A 21982-nucleotide genomic window follows, 5' to 3' on the forward strand; every position below is an offset into this window, starting at 1 on the left:
GGACTGGGAAGGAGAGGGAGGGGGCGCGGGCGGGGGGGTCTCTGAGGCGGGGATGGCCGCGGGGCCGCGAGGGAGAGCAGCCGTGCCCAGCCGCCGCCCGCTGCCTTCCCGGGAGCTGCCCGGCGGCCGGCCCCTGCCGAAGAGGCTTCGTGCCAGGGCCCGTCCCCGCGGGGCCGTCACGGTCAAGGCCTCCCCGTGGCGGGGCGGCCGGGCCGCGGCGGGGGCGAGCTCGGCAGCCAGCGGGAGCGCGGGACGGGGCGGGGCGGTGGGGTGGGTGTTCCCCCGCGCGGCGCAGCGGCGGCGGCGGGCCCCCAGGGGGCGCTGCAGGCGGAGCCCGCAGCCCGAGCGCCCGCGCTTGGCGGCGGGGCCGGCTCCTCAGCGCCGCATCATGTGGGCCGGCCCCTTCCATGGAGCCGGGGCTGCTGCCGAGCGCCTCCTGGGCGGACGCCGCCATGAGGCTCTGAGGGGCGGCTGCGTGCGGAGGACCCAGCCGGTCGCGCTGCGGAGCGCCCCGAGCCTGGCGCCGGCCTCGCCCCCGGGCAGGGGAGCCCAGCGCTGCGGCCGCTGCTACTGCCGCCGGCGCGGGTCCGGCCGGGCGGGCGGGCGGCCCGGGGCCATGTAAAGCGGCAGCAGCCGGGGGGAGCCGAGCCGAGCTCGGGGAGAGGAGCCGCCGCCGGCCGGGGAGGCCCCGCGGGGGGGATCATGGCGACGTCTAATCTCTTAAAGGTGAGAGCGGGGCCTGGGAGGGCCCTGCGTGAGGAGGGAGGCGGCGGGGGCCGGGCGGCCGGGGCAGCCCCGCCGCCGGCTGGGCCCTGTGGGTGGCTGGGGCGGCCGGGCCGGGCCGGGCGGCCGGCGGGGGCAGGCCGCGGGCGCCGCTCCCCGAAGTTGCCGTTCCCCAGGCGCGGGGGAGGGGGCCGGCGGCCCTCCCTCAGGTGAACGGCCTCGGCGCCGCGCCCGCGCTCGGTGCGGGACCGCTAGCCTCGGCCCGGTCCGGCCGGTGGCCTCTCGGCTGCCAGCACCCCCCTCCCCCCCGGCTCTCCCGTCCCAAACACGCGTCGTTGGGAAACAGCGTTGCGTCGTGCTGTTAGACAGGGCACAGTGTCGTCCCTTTGTTTATTTAAGAAGACTTAGGTGTACGGAAAATGAGTTTTAAGTTAAACAAAGAGTTGAAAAATGTCTTCGCGGTGGGCAGGTGTCGTTATTCGGGTTGCTACCGTATTCCAGCTTTTTTGTTAACTACAGTTTTTCTGGAAAGAAAAATTCCTGGAGGCCTTTTGCTTATGTTAAGCAGTTTTGCTTTTGTAGTCAGATGTTTTCAAGCACTTTCCTGGCGTTTGATGACACATGTCAGTCACCCCAAGCTGCTGCAGATTTGAACAGAAGTTTTCAGTATGACAGTCCAGTGTTTGAGCTCAGGACTGCCTGTCCTGATATTTGCGGCGTGTGTGTGGAGAAGGCTCTATGTGGCCTTTGAGGCCATGCCAGCACATGGAAGACGGGCCTACTTTAAACAACTGTTACTAATGCTTCCAGTAAGTGTTTCTAGAACATCAGTGTAGTTAGAGTGACAGGCTTTGGGAAGGCTGTCTGCTTAGCTTTATCTGTTAGCAATTTAAAATATATATAAATATAGAAGTATACATGTGTTCAGCACTATGTGTGATAGTTAAACGTGGTTCTGAAGAAGTGCTGCTTACATTTTAGCAATCTGACCTATTTTGGATGTATAGATTTGGCGTGAAACTGCTGGTTGTATTACTCTCAGACACTCAGTGTGAAGAAATAAGAAATAATTGGTAGCCTTGTTTCTTCCTGGTATCCAAAAAAAGGTTTTAGTATTAAAAAGATAATTTTTTAAAAATCTTTCTTGAAATTGAAAAGTAATTGGTATTGATGGAAATGAAATCTGTATTTTTTATGCCTAAGTGGGTAGTTAGATTTTTAAGCAGGTAAGACTTAAATAAAAATCTAAAATTGAAGAATCCAAGAACACTGGTGAAAAAAAAAAGACCCATAAGAAGAAATATGCTTTGTCTGGAAGAGCGTGGTTTTAGAGCAGGGCTCAGACAGTTTATGTACTTGTTAATGTTTTAGTCCATCTCTGCTGTATGTTTAAGGATCTCTGGGAAGACCGATGCGCGCTTGGACGAGGCATGTGGTTGTATAGCCCATAGTAGATAGAAGAAACATAGGCCTATGAGATTTGTCAGTGTTCCACTTCAGCTATTTTGAAAGAATAATAGGTGTACAGTGAGCGAAGATACGAGTCAAAGGCCTTGATTCTGTGAGTTGACTCTTGCTGAACTGAAGCCTTTGTGTTGACTAATCGTGTTTTTGTAACTGGCCTTTGAATCATTAATATTTTATATTGACAACAAGATACATATGCACAGTGTGTTTTAGGAAAAATACTACAGAGATACCTATGCTAAAATAGGCCTTTCTGGTCACTTGGAGTGTTTTTAAGCACTACAAATTACTAATTAGTGAGTTTTCTAAAGTCCGTAAAGTATGAGTCCTGCATTACAAAAGGAAAGATTATACAGTGATTTGACTGTGTTTGTAATGACACAATAAACCAATGCAAGAATTGGAACTAGATAAGGTCTTTTGTTCCCCAATTCTGCTCATCAGAGTGCTCTCAGAGAAGCAAACTGTTGATTCCAGGTTAGTGTTGATTGGCAGTGCCTCATGCCATTTGAGGCTGTGAAATGTACTTCTGCTTTAATGTTTAGGGAAAAAAAAGTAATGTCTCCACACAGTAAAAATCCCTGGGTGAGAAAGGAGAGGTGTTAAAATCTGTAAGGTTTTTCCATATCTTTTCCAAATAAGCCTGCAGAATCAAATCTAAGTTAGGTTTAGGCAGGTCTTGTTTTTGCTAGGATAAACAGGAACTAAGAGTTTTCTCTGGTTTTCCCCCATCCTCATTCGACTTTCTACATAGTTGAGAAAATGAAGTGTAATATTCTTTTCTTATTCTAGTAACGGATACTAGCTGAATCCAAATCTGACTGGCTGTCATAATTTTAAAGGGTATCGTTTAAACTCCACTAATGCATAATTTTCCTAATTGTAGATTTTTTTTTTGTAGTGAGAAACATGTTCTCAAAGAGCCTTCTTTAAATGCAAAATTAGAATGACCAATCATATGTTGAATCCTGGTGAGATACAACAAATTGTAATGTGATGAAAATATTGAAGTACGTAGTAAGAGCTAGCCATTACATGGTAAGCTAGTGCATACCCTACCTGTAGCAGAACTGCTCTCCCACGTTGAGGCCGTGGCTTTTCTGTAGGTGACTGAGCCATTACTAGGTGAGTCCCCTAGAGTTTTTTCTCTCAGCATACACGTGACACTGGCACTTTTAAAGTGGGGTGCTTTGTTTCAGGGGGTGTGTTGGACTTGTAACCTGTTCCCTTTGCAGTGACAATATAGTCCAAACCAATTCATTCACATGACATGAAGATACATGAGTTTTTCTGCAGTTTCTGGAACAGAAAGCACCTCAGCTTATTGCAGCACAAAGAAAACCTGGATCTGTATCCATGCTAGCAGATCTTGACACTTCTGTAGAGCTTTACTGGAGCTGCCAGCAAATGCAAGAGTCTGTCCTTGCAAGATGAATTGCAGCTTGAGCCTGGTATTAGGAGGGAAGAAGGAAAGCAAGCAGCAGATTTTCCATAGACTTCAGTGAAATGAGAACCATTATTTACCTTTGCATTGGTTTCAACTTTTTTTTTTGATCTCACACCTCTGTCACTGACAACTGGAAACATATCTGAAGTTTTTGAATTCTTCAACTTAAGTACATATTCCCGGATCTGTATTTTAAGTTTGTCTGTTTCTTCCTGGCTATTTCCAATTAGGATATCCTTAAGAATATCAGGAATGTTGCACACTAGTTAGCACACTAGCAAAGCTTTCCCTGTGGCTACTTTTCTGCTTTGTGTAGTAACTTCACTACAATCATTACACTGAGTTTTAGAGCTGCTGGTAGCAGAGATTAATCAGACAGTGAATTTTAAGCTGCAATTCAAAAATGAGTAAAACCAACTTCCTCAGAAGTTTTCCTTTGGAGTGAAACTTCAGAGTAGAGCCCATAAGTTTTCTGGTAAGAGGTAAAAAGCCTGTTCTGCAATTTTGGAGAAGCGCAATTCAGCCCTTCGCTGAAAACAGCTGAAGATAAAAACCGAATGCTCTATCTTTGTGAATAAGACTAGTTTCACAGTAAAACATGGTGCTTAGTTCAGTCTAGGACCTCATGTTTCCTATTTCATCCCTCTGTGAACTAGCCTTAATATATATAGTGTCTGAAAATGGTGAAGTAGTAAAGGTGAAGATGTTACTGATATGTAGGTGAGATGTACGGTAAGATGTAGGGGAAGTTGCTTTTTTACAGTATTGGTTAGAGCATCTGATGGAGATCAGGGCTGAATTTGTATGTGGCCTGAAATATATAGGGTACACAGTAAAGAGAGCTGAATGTCCAAATAGACATCTCAAGGTTCAGAGGGACAGTAGTGTGGAGGTCTTGTTATATTGCCTTGCCTTGTTGTATTCCACGCTTATTTAGGCTTTTATACCATACTCTGTGCCTGCTTCTGCTGCGCTTCTCTTCAACTTGGTTACAGTTAAGGAGAGGAATTTTGTGTTACGTGATAATACCCAAATCAGGAAAACTGGTTAGTAGAACAATTCCACTTGCATCATTGTGCTCATTCTACATAATATCCACCAACATAAGTCTGGGAGGTTTTTTTTTACCTGCTCTCCTAAAATATTGTGTTTAGGTGCTTATGCATAGAAGTGAAGAACAGGAAAAAGTAAGTTTGAAGAGTGACGTTGTAGTATGTATTTCAATATAGTGTGTGAAGTAGTATATATTTCAAGTAAACTTTAGTGTTAAAATGGAACTTTAAATCTCTGTGAACAAATTTAGTGAAGTGACTTTTGAAACGTTAAATATTTTGTAAATGGAGTTATTTTTCAAAGCCTTAAATTTTAAACTCCTAGAATGGTTACTTAGCCAGGGTGTGGCTATCAATTGTAATCCATGTTTTCAGAGAAGATTTGATAAGTGGAGTAATTTTATTTCGTCAAAGGTGTAACTTGCCTTCCTGCTTACCTTCCTTTGGGAACAGTGGTTTGAGGCAACAATCTAAGAAAGAAAAGTTACCCAGGAAATGTTGCTCAGAAATTGCATAGGTTTATGGGTGGCTCAGCAAAGTGGGAAATGGGTTCCTTGTGTTGTCTGGGTCACTGGTGTATGTGTGACTTTGGTAACAACTAAGAATTACCACTGTTTGACCTCCTCTTCTACTATAAAATTTGGATTTCTCGTGCACTAATAGGGATAGAATTAATGAATGTGAATGACACACAGTAGGTGGTATTATGCACCCTTTCTTCTTGTAATTTCAGTACAAGAGCATAAGATTAATGGTCGTGGAAGCCTGAATCTAGCTATAAGATGTTGAATTGTTTCTTGAAATTAAAGAATAGTTTAGTTGAGTGGGATTTTTAATCCATTAATTTTATTTCCTCTTCTGCTTAATTTAGGAATAAAGGAGGAAGTGTAAAAAAATAAATAAAAAAAAAAGTTTTACTCCTATGTGTAGCAAAGCTCTAAACTTCCCTAATGGCATTTTCTGCCAAGCTTTATTTGGGGAATTCTTTTTAAGTAGGTACATGTTCGTTACAAGTGGACATGCAGTTTTTACAACTGAAATGGAGTTTTATGTGTGCTTCTTAGTGTGAACTAGGTAATCACAATCTAAATCATATAAACACTAGTGTTGGCAATTCCTCCCCCTGCCTCCATGTTTTACAGTGAAACTAGTCTTATTCACAAAGATAGAGCATTCGGTTTTTATCTTCAGCTGTTTTCAGCGAAGGGCTGAATTGCACTTCTCCAGAATTGCAGAACAGGCTTTTTACCTCTTCCAGAAAACTTATGGGCTCTACTCTGAAGTTTCACTCCAAAGGAAAACTTTGAGGAAGTTGGTTTTACTTATTTTATAATGCCTTTTCTGGAACTTCTAACTGTTCAGCAGCTGGTCTTTCAAGTTCATTATCCTGCAAAGAGGGACTGGGAACAGAAATATCTGAAAGTAGAAACTAATCATTTTCACAGGAATAGGAAAGATCAGAGCAACTCATCAAAGTTTAGGGAATAATTGTAAAGCTGGCTCTATGTAGGGGAAGTATGTAGTTGATGATTTTCAAAGATGATGCATTCAAATTATTTTTTATTTATTTACGGTGGAAGAGAACAGGCAAAACTGTCTGAATGGGAAAACAATTTCTTTTTCTGTTGGTTTTTTTTTTTTAATGTTGAAAGAATTCTAAACTTCCATGAGACCCGTATTCAGTACCTACTGCAATGATAATGCTGTGAGGCCTTGAGGTGCTGTTGCTGTACAAATAGTTACCATGATGCCTGTTGCATCTTTATAACTTGAAGATGAGACATCTTTGCGCTTAAGGGCAGCAGGGGATACAGTTTCCAAACTGTGCTTATTCTGAATATTAAATAACAGATGTAATTGTAAATTTCCATGTAGAAATTAATCAGGAGATGGTTGGGAGAACGTGGTGTGCTGCTTGTGCTTGTTTATCTGGAGAGATGTTAGTGGCAGAACAGTGCACTTGTCAGAATTTCAAGTAGTTAGACTGTATTATTTGCTGTATTTGAAGTGAATTGTGTCAAATGTAGTATTACTAGCCAAGACAATGATCTGTTCAAAAGTAAGCAGTGCATTGGAACATAATACTGCAGATAACCAGTAGTCTTTTTGCCACAGAACCCTCTAATCAACATTTCTTTTAATTGCAGGTTTTTCTTTTTAAAATGTGGAGCTGTAACCAGATAGGATTACAACATATGCCATAGAACTGTTGTTTTCCTCTTAAAGTTGTTTTTTTTTTTTTAAATAATGGAAGTCAGCCTGTATACTACAATGAGATTTTTCAGAATAATCAGAATGATACGGGAGCACTTCGCTTCTTTAGCTTTCCTCTTAATTTATGTTGTAAGTTTGAAAAAATTCACCTTGGATTAGATTTTTCAGCATGGTGTAAATCATTTTATCTGCACCAACTGTAGTCTTGGCCTTCAAACTGCCTATGGCCAGTTAAGCCACAGGAAGGGAGTCTGTGATACAACAGCTCCTACGTTACTCTGCTTCCTTCCTCCCTCTTTGCTGTTGCTGCCAAATGCACAGTGGAGAAAAAAGGTACATGGCAGCATCCACAGGTACTACTCCTGATTCCTGGCTGCCATTTCAGTAATGCTAATTTATTGAAGACAGGTTTGCAGCTCTGCTTCATGACTTTCATTTCATGTATCTTGGCCGGGGCAACAAAGCTGACCAAGTATCATTCTTGTTGTCCATGTATAACTCCATTAACAGGTGAAGAACACTTGCTGGAACTTGTTGCTTTGTAGCTAATGCAGTGAATAAAGAAAGAAGTTGGCAATCTACTTCTCTAAGAAACAAATAATAGCTCTGTCACTTTTTAAAATAATACTGTGAAAAGCGTTGTTCAGCTGTGGTGTTGTAACTCAAATGCTAGCTTATGAGAGACACCTCTGAGAAGAAGATATTTTTACATTAACCATAGAAACTGCAATCCTTAAAGATAACTTTAAATAAGAAACTTTTATTAACAATAATTTTTTTGTTCCTTTTAGAATAAAGGTTCACTTCAGTTTGAAGACAAATGGGATTTCATGCGCCCTATCGTTCTGAAACTGCTTCGTCAGGAGTCTGTCACAAAACAGCAATGGTTTGATCTGTTTTCGTAAGTAATTTTTTAGTATCTTACATCCTTCTCTATAATGGGAATACAGTTGTGGTACTACTTCTGATACAGAAGTCATATATGACACGGACTATGTGGGAACACACAGAACAGTACCAGTTTAAGTTTTATTAAGTGGTAAGTGTGCCTTCATCACTGTAAATGTGCAAAAGTAGAGTTTTGCTGAGATTCAGATCTTTGCAAATAGGATGGAGAAAGAACAGCAGAGCTTTTGACTTCAGCTGATCATAGTAAACAAGTTTTGTACCTGCCCACAAAGCTTTTGTTAGAAGTAGAGAGAAAACGTTGTTTACTGCTTTGGCAGTAAGTTCATTTAAAGGCAGTTTGCCGAATGTTACATTATTCTGATTTGAATGGCTTTCTTCTAAAATAACTTGAGTGCTACTGAAGTAATGGAGTAATGCAGTTTAACTGGTATAATTTGAATAATTGTATACCTTAAGAATAATATATATAATATTTTTCAGACAGTGTTTGCATTATTGTACTTTCTAAAAACCCTGCCATTTTCCTCCTTCCAAAAAGCCAGGAGTTCCTTCCTGTTAGGTGATGATTTTTTTTCTTAAAATATGTCATGTGACCTTTGCCAACATAATATGGAAGTGAGTTAAAACATATGTATCAAAAGTGTTTTAAAAGTATATCTAAAATAATCTTTGTCTCAGCATAGTTATTTTCCCTCAAATACAGTTGTAGCTTAAATCTGCGGTCTCTCCTTCTGCTTTTTTAAAATCTGTCACAAAAGTGTTTTTTATTTAAATGCAGTCTTGTTGCAGTCTGTATCTTTATTGCTCTTTTTGATGAGGACAGTGCAGTGATTCTTTTTACACCCATCTTACTAGACCTGTCATACTTTTCTGCCAACCAAAAGGAAAGGTAGTTTATCATGTAATAAGTTTTAATATCTTATGATGTCATGGCTATAGTAGTTGCCAGAAACATGGTATAGTTAAGGTACAAATTCAGTTCTGAGTCATTGCTTTCATTTTTAATAACTAGTTCAATAATTCTGCATTGGTATTGAAACCTTCCATTTATTATTTTTCTTGTAGCTGGAATAGAACTTAAATAACTTTATGGCTAAATTAAGGATATTGAGGGACAGGATCCCACTCTCCTAGGTTCATATTTTTGGACAGTGCTCTTCGTTACGCTTTTTAATAAGATTTCAAAATCTGTAGGTGTCTTCTGCCTGCCCTTTGAGTATAATTATCCAGTATTGCTTATTTACTGCTGTCAGGAAACAGTGGCATTTTAAATACAGTAACACCTTTTCTGCATGTGAAAGTTGCATAAGTCTCCCAAGTTAGGTAGACCTCTGTAAATCCTGGGCCAGCACCTTTGATCTGTGTCAAAGGAACTTTTTACCTTTTAAGTTTTGTCTTTTCAGTTAAACTAAAAAAGATGCTTTTGTATTGAAATAACCGTATTGATTTAATAGGAACAAAGTCATACCTTTAGATTATATGGTTGCTTTCCTGCTAAGATGTGGCCTTATTATTGAAAGGAGGAAGAAGAACCAGAGCAAGGTAATGAGTCAAAAAAAGCCTTGCTAGGCCACATTGTTTATGATGTATGGTTAGGAGTGTAACTTGCTTTATTTAGTCTTTAGTGTGGAAAGAAAATAGGAATTAAGTTACATTTGCTGGGCTGTCAGCTAGGAAAAAGAGGAATTTATTTGAATGTTGATTACAACTCATTTATAGAAATTTGCTTTGCGATGCTGTTTGGTAGCTTTTCTGCAGTAGGGTTTCACTTTAAAATGCTACCACTGTCGTGAAACATATAAGTGATCTTACTAAATAAATTAAAACATCTTTTAAATTACCTGATGCCCCTGAGCTCAAATTTCTCCCAAGGAAGGTCTGTTTCCTTTGTAGCACAAGGATGTTGTGGTGCTTGGATTGTGAAACTGTGAGTGAAGGCTGCATGTTAATGAGCGTATTTTAGAGTAATATGGGCTGAGAAGTAATGCTTCTACTGGCAAGTGATTTCTGTCTTTGACAAAGAAAAGCTTTAAAAATTGTCCTTAATGCAATAAATGTTATTGAATAGATCCTGAAAACAGAATTGGCTTCTGTATCTCCTTCTTGACCATAGCGTTTTCCTAAATAGGTTGCTGTTACTTGCTTCCAAGACTTTCTTACAGCTTCAGTCTCTTCTCCAAACATGTTTTCTTGCATGTGTCACTGGGATCTAACTGTGTATTGTTTGACAATGATAGATAAAAAGTGTATTAATTTCTTAGACATACTTAAATTATGACTGTTTAAGCCTCATACATTACAGCATTAAACTTTGAGTAGCTGTTACTAAAAGCTGGATAAATTGTTTTCTAGAGATGTACATGCAGTTTGCTTGTGGGATGATAAAGGTCCAGCAAAAATCCATCAGGCTCTGAAGGAAGACATCCTTGATTTTATTAAACAGGCACAAGCAGTAAGTTCTTAACGTTTCATAACTTCTATTTGTATCGTTAGAAGAATAACCAAATAATTCTGACTTTCATTGGATCTAAATGCATTGCTTTTTTGTTTGAAATTCTGTGATGTTCTGGAGATCATAATTACCCTGCGAACTTCTACTGACAAAAAGAAGACTTAGCCTTGAGCATTTGCCTTGGCTCATTGTTTTCTCACAGTCCTGAAACTGGGGTGGGCAGTGATTTTTGTGTTATATTAAAAAAACCAAAACACAGCATTATTTTTGTTTATCCAACAGTACTTATGGAATCTTCTTCCACTTGAAAATTCCTTGAGGCAAAATTTTCTATAAGAAATTACTGTCTTAAAAAAAAAAAATTGTCTAGCTTCAGTGCTATGCTGATAGGTTCATGGATGGCTTTAAAATAAGCCGTATGTATGGCATACTAGAAATACCTGTGCTTTCGACTCAGCAAGCGTAGCTGTCCAGTTTTATGGGCTTCCCCCAAACAATTGAAATCATCAATAGATTCAAAGGAAATTTTTGTGTTTGTAAAATGTATAGCAAAGGATGTTTTCCTTAATAAGGGATTTAAAAGAGGGGGTTGTTGTGAGATTAAAAAAAAGTTTAAAAGTCCCATGACAAAGGTTTGGAAAGGAGAAAATGGAAGTCTATAAAATCTATCTTTAGTGAAGAGATTTACACCACTAAGGCTTTGATTAAAGGAAAGTAGTTTCTTATATAGGCCTTTGTATAACCAGGCATGTAAATGTTGATTTTTTAAGTTCCATCAGCTTGCTTGCTTACATGCATAAATGCTATGCTGAACTGGGGCCTTCGACATGGTCCGCGTTGGCTGTTGTTTGAAGGGCATCTTTTTAGGCACTATGATAGCCATTGTACAATGTGGTTGTAGTTTCCAGGCATTAATAAAATATACATGTTAATTAGCTGTCTGGGTCTAATGAAAGGTTAGTAGATGCCATTGAATTAAACTTTTCCCTGTATAGAATATAACATAGTCCTTACAGGTTTGTTTGGGTTATTTTAGATATGGTTGTACCGGTACATGCATTTGGACCAAAGGTTTTGATCTTTTTGACTTCCACATGGCTTAAAAGAAAAAAAAAAAAGACTAATTTGGAAAATTTAAATGTACTGCCTACTTGTTTGCTCTTACCGTTCTTTGCCCTTCAGAAATGGTCCATATGCCATGGGTTGATAACTGCTGCCCTAAACTAAACGGCACTTAAATATGTAGACTTTCTTATTCTCATATATCTATATATTTGAATTTTACATGGGGAGTTATTTTCAGTATAAGCAAAGTCAATCCGTATTCTGTGCAGAAAATTGTTTATAAATTACCTCCTCTTCTCCCCCCCTCCTCCAGAGAGTGCTGAGTCATCAAGATGATACAGCTTTACTAAAAGCATATATAGTGGAGTGGCGCAAGTTCTTCACACAGTGTGATATTTTGCCCAAGCCATTTTGTCAATTAGAGATTACTTTAATGGGAAAGCAGGGCAGCAACAAGAAGTCTAATGTAGAAGACAGTATTGTTCGAAAGGTAAGTGATAGGTATTAAGAGTTTTGTTGCACACTGTTCTGCCTGCAGTAGTGGTACAGAAGGGATTCTGTAGCTGAAGATGAAATTGCACCAATCATGTAGTACGACACATCACTTCGCTTCAGTGTGAGGGTCAGAACAACCCTGCAACTTTTTTTTTTCTCTCCACAATAATTTCGCTCTGTTTCTCCAGTTTTGCTTTGGCTATTAACAGTTTTGTTCAGGTGATTAAAGCACCTCTTTGGGCTTTGGGTTTGTTTGGGGGGTTTTTTTTGTTTGTTTTATTTAAATTATGACTTGAATCCTGGGGCAGGAGGCAGTTGGAAATTCACCTACTGTTTCTATGCTTCTGAGCTGAGTAGGAAGTGTACTTGTATATATAAGTGAGTAGTTTTTCTACTCTTAGTTTATTTCCCTAGGCCATGATCTTAAGTGGGGCACATCTCTGCATTTTATAAATGACCAATTAAATACTGTGTCCTGGTTTCGGCTGGGATAGAGTTAATTTTCTTCCTAGTTGCTGGTACGGTGTGTTTTGGATTTAGTGTGAGAATACTGTTGATAACACGCTGATGTTTTAGTTGTTGCTAAGTAGCGCTTATCTTAAGCCGAGGATTTTTCAGTTTCCCATGCTCTGCCAGCAAGCAGGTGTATAAGAAGCTGGGAGGGAGCAGAGCCAGGACAGCTGACCCGAACTAGCCAAACGGATATTCCATACCATAGAATGTCATGCTCAGTATATAAACGGGGGGGGAGTTGGCTGGGAGGCACAGATCACTGCTCAGGCATCGGTCAGTGGGTAGTGAGCAATTGCGTTATGCATCACTGTTGTTTTTTTTTCCCTTGAGTTTTATTTCTTTTTTTTCCTTTTCTTGTTATATTACTTTTCATTACTATTATTATTACTATTATATTTCATTATTATTATTGTTAGTATTTTACTTTAGTTATTAAACCGTTCTTATCTCAACCCACGAGTTTTACCTTTTTTCTCGATCCTCCTCCCCATCCCACTGGGAAGGGGGAGGAGCGAGCAAGCGGCTGCGTGGTGCTTAGTTGCTGGCTGGGCTTAAACCACGACATACTGTCATCTCAAGTTAAATATGGCTGTTGATCTCCTAATTTCCTCTTTTTCCTCCAAACTGTCAGTCATATCAATTAAAAGATTGGACATGTAGAATCTTGTGAGTATGATCTTTTTACCATTTCATATCAAACACATAAAGAAATTCTAGGGTTTTGGGTATGGAGTGCTCAGTGTTCTGAGTCCAATGAATAATGGTCCTTGAAATTGCTTTAGTCTTTTATTATAAGAAAAACAGAGCATATCAGTTGTAAAGTGTTAAGTCCTTTAGCTTAACATCATTCATTATCCCTTTTCATTGCAGAAAGTGTCTGTAGGGAAATGAAATTTCTTTAGCAATCTTTCATTTGGTACTGAAGATCATTTTAACTGTCCCCCTATCTCCAGGATGGGAAGATCAGAATAGTTCAAATGCATTACTTTGGGCAAGGTTTTTTTTCTTCACGCTCCTGTTTTGACATTAGATCCTCTATACCTCTTGAAGAAAAGGAAGAGAGAACAGCAGCAAAGAGAAATCACCACCTCAAGTTACCTTTTTTGTTTTCATTGTTTGTTGGAGAAAGCATGTGATCTTATTAGGCTCTCCAAGATCTGGTAAACTTGAACTCTTAACTCTGCTGTATGCAGAAGGCCGGAGAACTAAGAACTGAAAGGAAAACCAAGGTGGAGTGGAGGAAGTAGTAAGGAGAAAGTGGGAGAAAGAGCTTGTGTCTAACAATTCAGATCTTGTTCAGGACTGAAGCTGATGGAGATGTGTCTTATCTCTCATATGCAGTCCAGTTAGGACCATCTCATGATTGGGACATCAAAGCCCAGAGTCTCCAACCTATCTTATTTCATATCCCCTGCTGAAGGTCACTTCCTGTTTCTGGCATCATTCTCTGTAGTCTTCTAAAAAGCGCTGTCGTGATTTAGGCCCAGCGGGCAACAAAGCACCACGCGGCCGCTCGCTCACTCCTCCTCCCCAGTGGGATGGGGAGGAGAAAATACAACAAAAGGCTCGTGAGTCGAGATAAGGACAGGCAGGGATCACTCACCAGTTATGGTCACAGGCAAAAAAACTGACTCCATTTGGGGCGGGGGGAGAAATCAATTTAACTTGTTACCAATCAAATCAGAGTAGCACAATGAGAGAGAGAACCATATCTTAAAAACACATCTTCCTCCCACCCCTCCCTTCTTCACGGGCTCAGCTTTGCTCCCGATTCCTCTACCTTCTCCTCCCCAGCAGCACAGGGGGATGGGAATGGGGGTTTGGGTCAGTTCATCACACGTCGCTTCTGCTGCTCCTTCCTCCTTGGGGGGAGGACTCCTCACACTCTTCACCTGCTCCATGAGCTTCTCCAACATGAGTCCTTTCCATGGGCTGCAGTCCTCCACAAACTGCTCCAGCGTGGGCTTTCCCACGGAGTCACAGCCTTCTCTGGCCCCAGCCACCTGCTCTGGTGTGGGGTCCTCCACGGGCCGCAGGGGAATCTCTGCCCCACCACTAACCTCCCTGGGCTGCAGGGGGACAGCCTGCCCTCTCACCACGGGCTGCAGGGGAGTCTCTGCTCTGGCACACCTCCTGCCTCTCCTTCTTCACTGTCCTTGGTGTCCACATGGTTGTTTCTCTCTCATCCCACTCCTCTCTCGCTGCAGGTCTTTTTTTCAGCAGTCCTTTTCCCCTTCTTAAATATGTTATCATGGAGGCGCTACCACCATTGCTGAAGGGTTCAGCCTTGGCCAGACGCAGGTCTGACTTGGAGCCGGGGAACCTTCTAGCAGTTTCTCACAGGAGCCACCCCTGTAGCCCCTCCCCTGCTACCGAAACCCTGCCACACAAACGCAACATAAGCGCTTTGTCAAAACTTTTCCCATGCTTGAGAAGTTGTTTATATAGTCACCCAAAATGATATGTGTGTTTTCCTTCAGATATCTCCATAAAACTTCCTTATTCACAATGTCTAAAAGCTGTTTGACTGTGACAAAGCTGTTAATGTGCCTGCCAGGTTGCTTGACATTATCTCACTGTTTTCTTCTCCATTTTTTGCTCGTTTCAGCTCTTGTAAACCAATTATATAATTGTACAGTGCAACCGTAATGTGCCTATCAGTAATGTTAAAATAATAAAAAGTAATGGAGGAAGCATAATCAAATAAAGCTTTGCTTCTAAGAATGTTCCAATGTTTTGAACAATAATTCCCTTCCAACACATATGACTTCAGTGTTAGAAATGGAAATTTAGCTGAAATTGAGAGACAGTTATGGAGAAGTTAAGAATAAAGGATGGTAAACTTAACTCTCTTGAAAGGATATCTGACTTTTATTAGGTGCTTGCTGTGTTAAAATCTAAAACTTACAAAGCAAGAATGGAACAAGACCATCTAATCTTTACTATTAACTTTGCCATACAACTGTGTCAAGCCGTCCTAAGCTCATTTTAGTAAGCTTATTCACAATCATGAGGTAAAGTTTGAACTGGTAAATTTTATGATTCCAACCTGGTTTCCACGGCCAGTGCAGACTGACAATTGGCATGCTTAAATTATATTCATAGCAGTTACTGTCAAGTTTGAAGATACTGTAAGTTTGAGCTTTCTTCTAAAGCAATGAAATGGCATGAGTTGTATAGAAAAAATAAAAATTATCTTTTAAGCTTTGGCATAATTTCATTAGGTATTCAGTGGCATATAGAAAGAGCCAGATCCAGCATCTAAGGGCAAAAAAATGACCACAGTAACTTGAATTCTAAAGCAAATTAAGATTTTTAACAAACATGTAGCATGCTTCGAGTATTTACTGCTGAACAGCTGGTGGAGCTTAGGTGGACATAAGTATGGCCTGGCCTACCAGTGAGCTTTTTGTGTTGCTCAGCTGCAGCACATTGGGTCTGGTGATCAGGTGTAATGCAATACATTTGCGGCAGTGTTGGTAGCAATCACCACAAAAGCCCCAAAACAAAATCACACAGTGGAATATGAAGGGACCCTTTGAGTGATGAGGATTTTGTTAGGAGCCTCCATAACTAATTTTAAAACTTTGCAGTGCTTAGACCAGGTTTGGAGTTTTTTGTAAATTACATATGCATTACTTGCATATTGAACTTTCATGTTAGATAAATGCAGTTCAAAACCAGCATTGTTTTTCTTTACATAACTGTGGTGTTAATTGAGTTTTTGGTTTTGTTTAAGACTGAGCCTGCCAAATAGTGAACTATATTTGGATGTTTGGCTCAGAAGTACCCCAGGATATTGCAACTCCTGACACATTGCGTTGCTGGAAAAGTTACTTGACTGATTACTGAAAACTTTAGAAATAATATAGACTTAGGGAATTAATATATGAATCAAATACTGATTCCCCTAGCTGTCCAGTTACATAAAGTAAGCTTAGGATGTAAGCTGAATATTCCTTCTATAACAAGTTCAGAGCAAGATCAAGTTCTAAGGTAGCTGAACTGCTGTATATAACCTGAAAATTACATTATAAGTTGCTTGATTTCTGTTTCTGATCTCTTGTATTTCTTTTGCACAAACGTAGGTCTGCGTGTACCTTTCTTACAGGATTTTTTTGTTTTTTTTCTTCCTGATACACAGCTCATGCTAGATACCTGGAATGAATCCATATTTTCAAATATAAAAAATAGACTTCAGGACAGTGCAATGAAGCTAGTTCATGCTGAAAGACTAGGAGAAGCTTTCGACTCTCAGCTTGTTATTGGAGTTCGAGAATCATATGGTATGTCTTGCACAGACCGACCTCTGTTGCCTCTTCACTTTAGTAAATGAATTTTCATCATACAAAGTTGACAATTGCGGTGGTAGGGTTGGAATGATTATCTCAGCATTTTCTATTGATTTTTTGTTGTTGTTAAATTCTGTTTAAAATCTTTAAATTCGAAGTGATTTAGCTACTTATCAGTTACTGCAAAATCAGTGTTTTCAAAGAGCAAACTACTTTTTGACCTTTTAGGGTTGCAGATATAACTTTGTCTGTGCTCCTTTCTGTACTGTTTCTGATTCTTCAGACAGTTTGAAGAAGAAATGCTAAACAAGCTGCATCTAAGACTCTCAGTCTTTTTCTTCTTTGCAAAACAGATCTGTGTATCTGAAACTTCTATGACATTTCACCATTGCCTGCTTCTTCTTCAAAGCTTTGCAGCCTGTTGTACTAAACTTGTGGCTAATACTCTCTCTGATGGCTTTATAAATGTCCAATTCTAATTTTTTTTAAGCATATTCCATTTAAGGACTTTATTTATTTATTTATTTATTTATTTCTCTGTAACAGTTGAGAGGAAGGTGGAAACTTTTTCCCAAATAGTGCAAAGCACTGCAGTAAGCTCACTGTCTCCATTCTTGTCAAACAGAAAAAACGCAATGCAAAAAAAAAAGTCTAAAATGAAGACACTGTGATTCTAAGAACAGTGTCTAAGAAAAGCTGTTTGCTCAGTCAGGTGGAGAAATTTTCACTTTATTAGGCATTATACTGAGCTTTTTTTTTTTTCTTTCCAGTTTTGCAGTTGTATGTGTATTTCTGGTTACTATGTTTGAATGTCTAAAATGCTGGAGATAAGTATGCAGTTCTTTGCAGTTCCCTATAGTTAATCTAAATGTTTTTGGAGCAAAGACTGGACAATTTTGGTTACCTGTAGAAATCAGAGCGCATTTATAGGATACTTCAGATTGTTCAATGTAACCTTTTAATAAAAGACTCATTTTAATGAGAAAGATTTCGTTATTATTAGCCACAAAAGTTTCCAAGACTTGAGAGTAAGTTTGGACTTTCTCTTTGCAGTTAATCTTTGTTCTAATCCTGAAGATAAACTTCAGATATATCGGGATAACTTTGAAAAGGCATATTTGGATTCAACAGAGAGATTTTATAGAACACAGGCTCCTTCTTATTTACAACAAAATGGTGTACAGAATTATATGAAATATGTAAGTACAAATTCTGTTGTAACTTTTTTCTGAAAGTGTTAGTACTTAAAATGATTGCTGTTCTACTTTTGCACAGGCAGATGCTAAACTAAAAGAAGAAGAGAAAAGAGCACTACGATATTTAGAAACAAGGCGTGAATGTAACTCTGTAGAAGCAGTAAGTATAATGTGTAGGAAAATTTGATGTATTTTATATTTATATAGTAGTATTACATTGCAGTTTTTACTTGTGTGTTAAGGTATTATTTGGTAGCAGTAGATTGATATGAAACTGTTGATTTTGGGTTTTAATGATCCATTGTATTTTTTCGTGCAAAAATCTGTATTACTTTCCAATCTGGCAATTTACAATTTCTACAGATGTTTTAATAGTAAATGTAGATCAAAAGTTCAGATTGAAGGGCAGGTTTTAATTCAGGTTGATTTTTATTCTTCCATTTTGAGTCAGGTATGATTCTTTTTTTCCTATGCTTAACAGTGGATGAGAATGATGTTTGAAAATAAGCTGGCCAATATATTAGGTAAAGGGTTTCTCAGTGCTCATTTAGAATACCTGAAAGAGTTAATTGTTCATTGCAATCAAAAGGAGCAATAGAAATTTCACTAAAACTGTTCCAGATATCCTCTTACGCTGAAATGTGGCCATTTGATATAAAGGATGTTTTTTCTTTTTTTCCTTCCCCTTCCCCCCTTGAGCAATATTTTACACAGTTCAGATTCTGGAGGAAGATTTAACTGCAATGAATAATTGTCTGTGTTGAAATTAGTTCAGGAAACAGGTTATTTTAAATAAATACCCTTTAAATCTGGATTTTTTTGCAGTGGATCAAAATATATTTTATGTCTTTTCTTAAGTTGTAAATCATTCATTTTGCACAGCTATAAATTGTAACTCGTATAAAGAGGCTGACAAAAGAGAGATGGTCCTGACATGTACAAGCAGTTTCTGTTCTAGATCTAGCCATAGTGTCTTGTTCAAGCCCACCAGCCTGGTCCAAATAGGGTGTGCTGGAATGAGAACTATTCTTAGCTCTTGGATGTATGCTTGGAAACTAAGTAGGATAGTTGGTGTTCCAAAAGTGGTGGCTCCCTTGAGAGAGAAGAGGCGACAGAAATACTAAGCTCATTACTGGTTTGGAAGAGAGTTTACCACATTTACTAACCTACGCATTTTGAAGAAATATGGTTTCCTGTATAGATTTTATTCAAACGACACATGATTTTATGAATCAGTGAATGAATTAATTATTTTATAGAGCATGGTTGTTGAGAACAGGCTAGATTTTGTGTCATGGCAAACTTGAGACAGATCAGACTTTGGTGTTCAGATGGCTAAATGAGCTAATTCTGTGTTTAATGTATTTCAGCTAATGGAGTGCTGCGTCAATGCCCTGGTGACATCTTTTAAAGAGACTATTTTAGCTGAATGCCAAGGCATGATCAAACGAAATGAAACAGAAAGTAAGTGAAGCTTCCAGAACAGTGCAGGATGAACTCAGCATCAGCTGCATAAAAATAGATTTGTTTGTAGATATATCAAATTACTGTTTTTAATAGATGGTGGCAGTGTTTCGTAGATAAAATATTACTGCACGTGGGCAATTTTATCCCACAAAAAATGACCATCATTGGTTAGTATTTTTTTTAATATAGCTTCTGAAATCTGTATGTACAATACCCTAATTTGAATGACTGGATAGCTCTCATTTTACTTGAAAGAAAGGAATATTTTGTGTTCTGTTTTCTTTATTTTTCTTACAACTTATTTTCCCTGATGTTGACCAACTCTGGTAAATGTTGCATGTGTCTTTGTATCTGAACTATTCAAATAGAAAATAACACTCCCCCTTCATTCCCCCTCCACTACCCCCTTCCCCCTGGAAAAAAAGTGAAGCATCTCTTTACAAAGCTGTTTTTCTGAAAAGCAGGGAGAAATTTTTCTTTCTGATTATTGGTGCGGGACCAATAGGTCAATGAACAAAATCTCTGCAAGTTTTTCATCTGGTTTTATAGCCAGTGTGTCACTGAGTATTGGAAGTTAGTTCTGCATGCCTTTTTAAAGTTTTCAGAAGTTTTTTAACTCTGCTGCCATAAATTGAGAGGTTAGCGTGATTCAGTAGTCTTGTGTTGGTCCTGTATGATAAACCAAGCTAGATAAGTCATTAAAATGTCATAATTCAAGTAGGGAAATTGAAAAAAATAAAAGCTGAAATCACAGGTTAATTTTTTTTTTTTAAAGTCTCTATATCCTGCAGCCAGGGAATATTTACTAATGTCTATATGAAGTTTTGATTTCTATGCAAATGTGAAAACTGTTTTATGACTTAGAACAGTGTAGAAAATACTCACTTCTAAAGCTAGCATTTCATAAAATATTTGCCCTCAAAACTATGTCATACTGATCTGTTCATCTAGCAACATGATTTCTGGCAGTAGTCCAGAGCTAAATCTAGAAAGCCACCAAACTTCTTATGAGTATACATTACAGCCTTTGGGAGAATACAGGAGGCTTATTTAAATGCAGAGCTTCAGAAGGGTTCATCTATAGCATCCAAAGCATCTTTCTTTAGAAACTTGCTGAAGTATTCACACAATCCTCTCTTTCCTTGTGGCTACGTCTGCTCTGTGATACCGGTTGGTTGCAAAATACTTCCGTTTAGTATATAAGAACTCAAGCATCTCTTTCAAATCTTCTTTTTTTTTTTTTTTCATAGACCGACCTATGCTGTTTAAAACATTTTAATGAAGGATGCAGGTGCAGATGATTAATTTATTTAAAGACTGGAGCTATACATAGTAATATATACATCTGATGGTATCCTCTGCTGTACTTTGCTTATGCATGTGTCTTTCTGATACTATTCGCCCCAAAGAATTTCATGATGTTTTCTTTATTAAACAGCATCTGACAAAAAAGGACTGGGTTTTTTGGCTATGAGCTGGGCACTACTATAAAATACTCTGTTACATTAAGTACTTAATATTTACATGCCATGCAAAGGAAGGAAGGCATAATATTTTCCACCTAAAAACTATCAATGATGTCATAACTTGCAAATGCTCTTCAGAATTGGCTTAGTGCGTTTTTGTTTGCTTATAGTATTGGGGATGGGAGGCCTACATTTTATTCTTGAAGTACTTCATAACAGAAATAAAAAGTACACTTGGCTTTTATGAATACAGAATGAAAACAGAACTTGTTTAAGTGCCCCAACAACTACAATATGAATTTCTTTACCTTTCAGTGTCATAATGTATTCTGAGAGAAATTCCAGTGAAATGTTCCTTCTGGTTTTGTTACTCTGAAATCTGTCTTTGAAGAATCTGGGTCTTTGTGGGTTCCTACAGTTTTAGGGATGCACCTGAAGTCTTCCTTTGCCACTGTTTTTTAGGAGAAATCACTGAATTTTTTTCTTGAATTATGCATGCCATCACTAGTTTACAGAACCAGATGTAGAACCCTTTAATATATCTTTTTATTTCCTTTTTTCTGCCATCTCTTCCTCCCTCTCACCCTTTTTTAAAGTACAGATGAAAAGATCCAGTAAAAGTTGAATGAGCTTTTTTGGACTTGCCCTATGTAAAACAGTGTTGCCATCACTTACAGTACATCTAAATTGCACTGAGAATACCCCTGACTCCATTTTTTTCTGGTTTCTGAAATCCCATCGTCTAGCCCATTGTGAGTTGTCTCTAGTAGCATTGCAAGTTCTTATTGAAGGCTGTTTGTAGTTTCCATTCTTTAATTTGCATTGTTATATTCTAAAAGGATTTTTTTCTTCTCTGCATTGCTTTTCTATTTGCTTCTGCAACAGTCGTTGGGATACAGAAGTTGATAACATATATTTCATCTGCAGTGGTCACAGGATCTTGATGTTGCTGATAAAAGTATTGCAGAGGAGAAAACAAAAGACAGGGCCTCTGGCTTTTGTCCCTTTTCCCAGCAGATACAGCATTGAGGAACTAAGTGAATTTATCCATTTTTTTCCTATCAAAAAAAGAACCAGAGTCCATGATCAGTTTGTTCTGCTTCATTAAGGAGAGTCCTTTGCTGTGTTTAGTTCAAATCTCTGTGGTCTCTCTAAAACAATCTGGTGGCCTTAATCCAGGTGTTCCTTTGTGGACAGCTTTGTCAAGATGATTATTGATGTTTC

The 21982-nt window shown here is 39.2% G+C and overlaps 1 protein-coding gene across 2 annotated transcripts in view; it reads left to right on the forward strand.

Moving 5' to 3' along the window:
- The first annotated feature begins 542 nt into the window (after window positions 1-542).
- CUL5 (cullin 5) overlaps window positions 543-21982 on the forward strand; it is a 32577-nt gene continuing 11137 nt past the window's right edge. Inside the window, exons 1-8 of one of the 2 annotated variants that reach the window (XM_050893578.1) lie at window positions 543-726; window positions 7695-7804; window positions 10165-10264; window positions 11643-11819; window positions 16482-16623; window positions 17683-17828; window positions 17905-17985; window positions 19196-19289. In XM_050893578.1, coding sequence (XP_050749535.1) covers window positions 703-726; window positions 7695-7804; window positions 10165-10264; window positions 11643-11819; window positions 16482-16623; window positions 17683-17828; window positions 17905-17985; window positions 19196-19289 — 874 coding nt within the window. In that variant the 5' untranslated portion in view covers window positions 543-702. The remainder of the gene's footprint in view (window positions 727-7694; window positions 7805-10164; window positions 10265-11642; window positions 11820-16481; window positions 16624-17682; window positions 17829-17904; window positions 17986-19195; window positions 19290-21982) is intronic. The other variant, XM_050893587.1, reaches the window with a different exon arrangement.

This window comes from Gymnogyps californianus, chromosome 1, assembly GCF_018139145.2.
Source record: "Gymnogyps californianus isolate 813 chromosome 1, ASM1813914v2, whole genome shotgun sequence".
Taxonomy (NCBI): domain Eukaryota; kingdom Metazoa; phylum Chordata; class Aves; order Accipitriformes; family Cathartidae; genus Gymnogyps; species Gymnogyps californianus.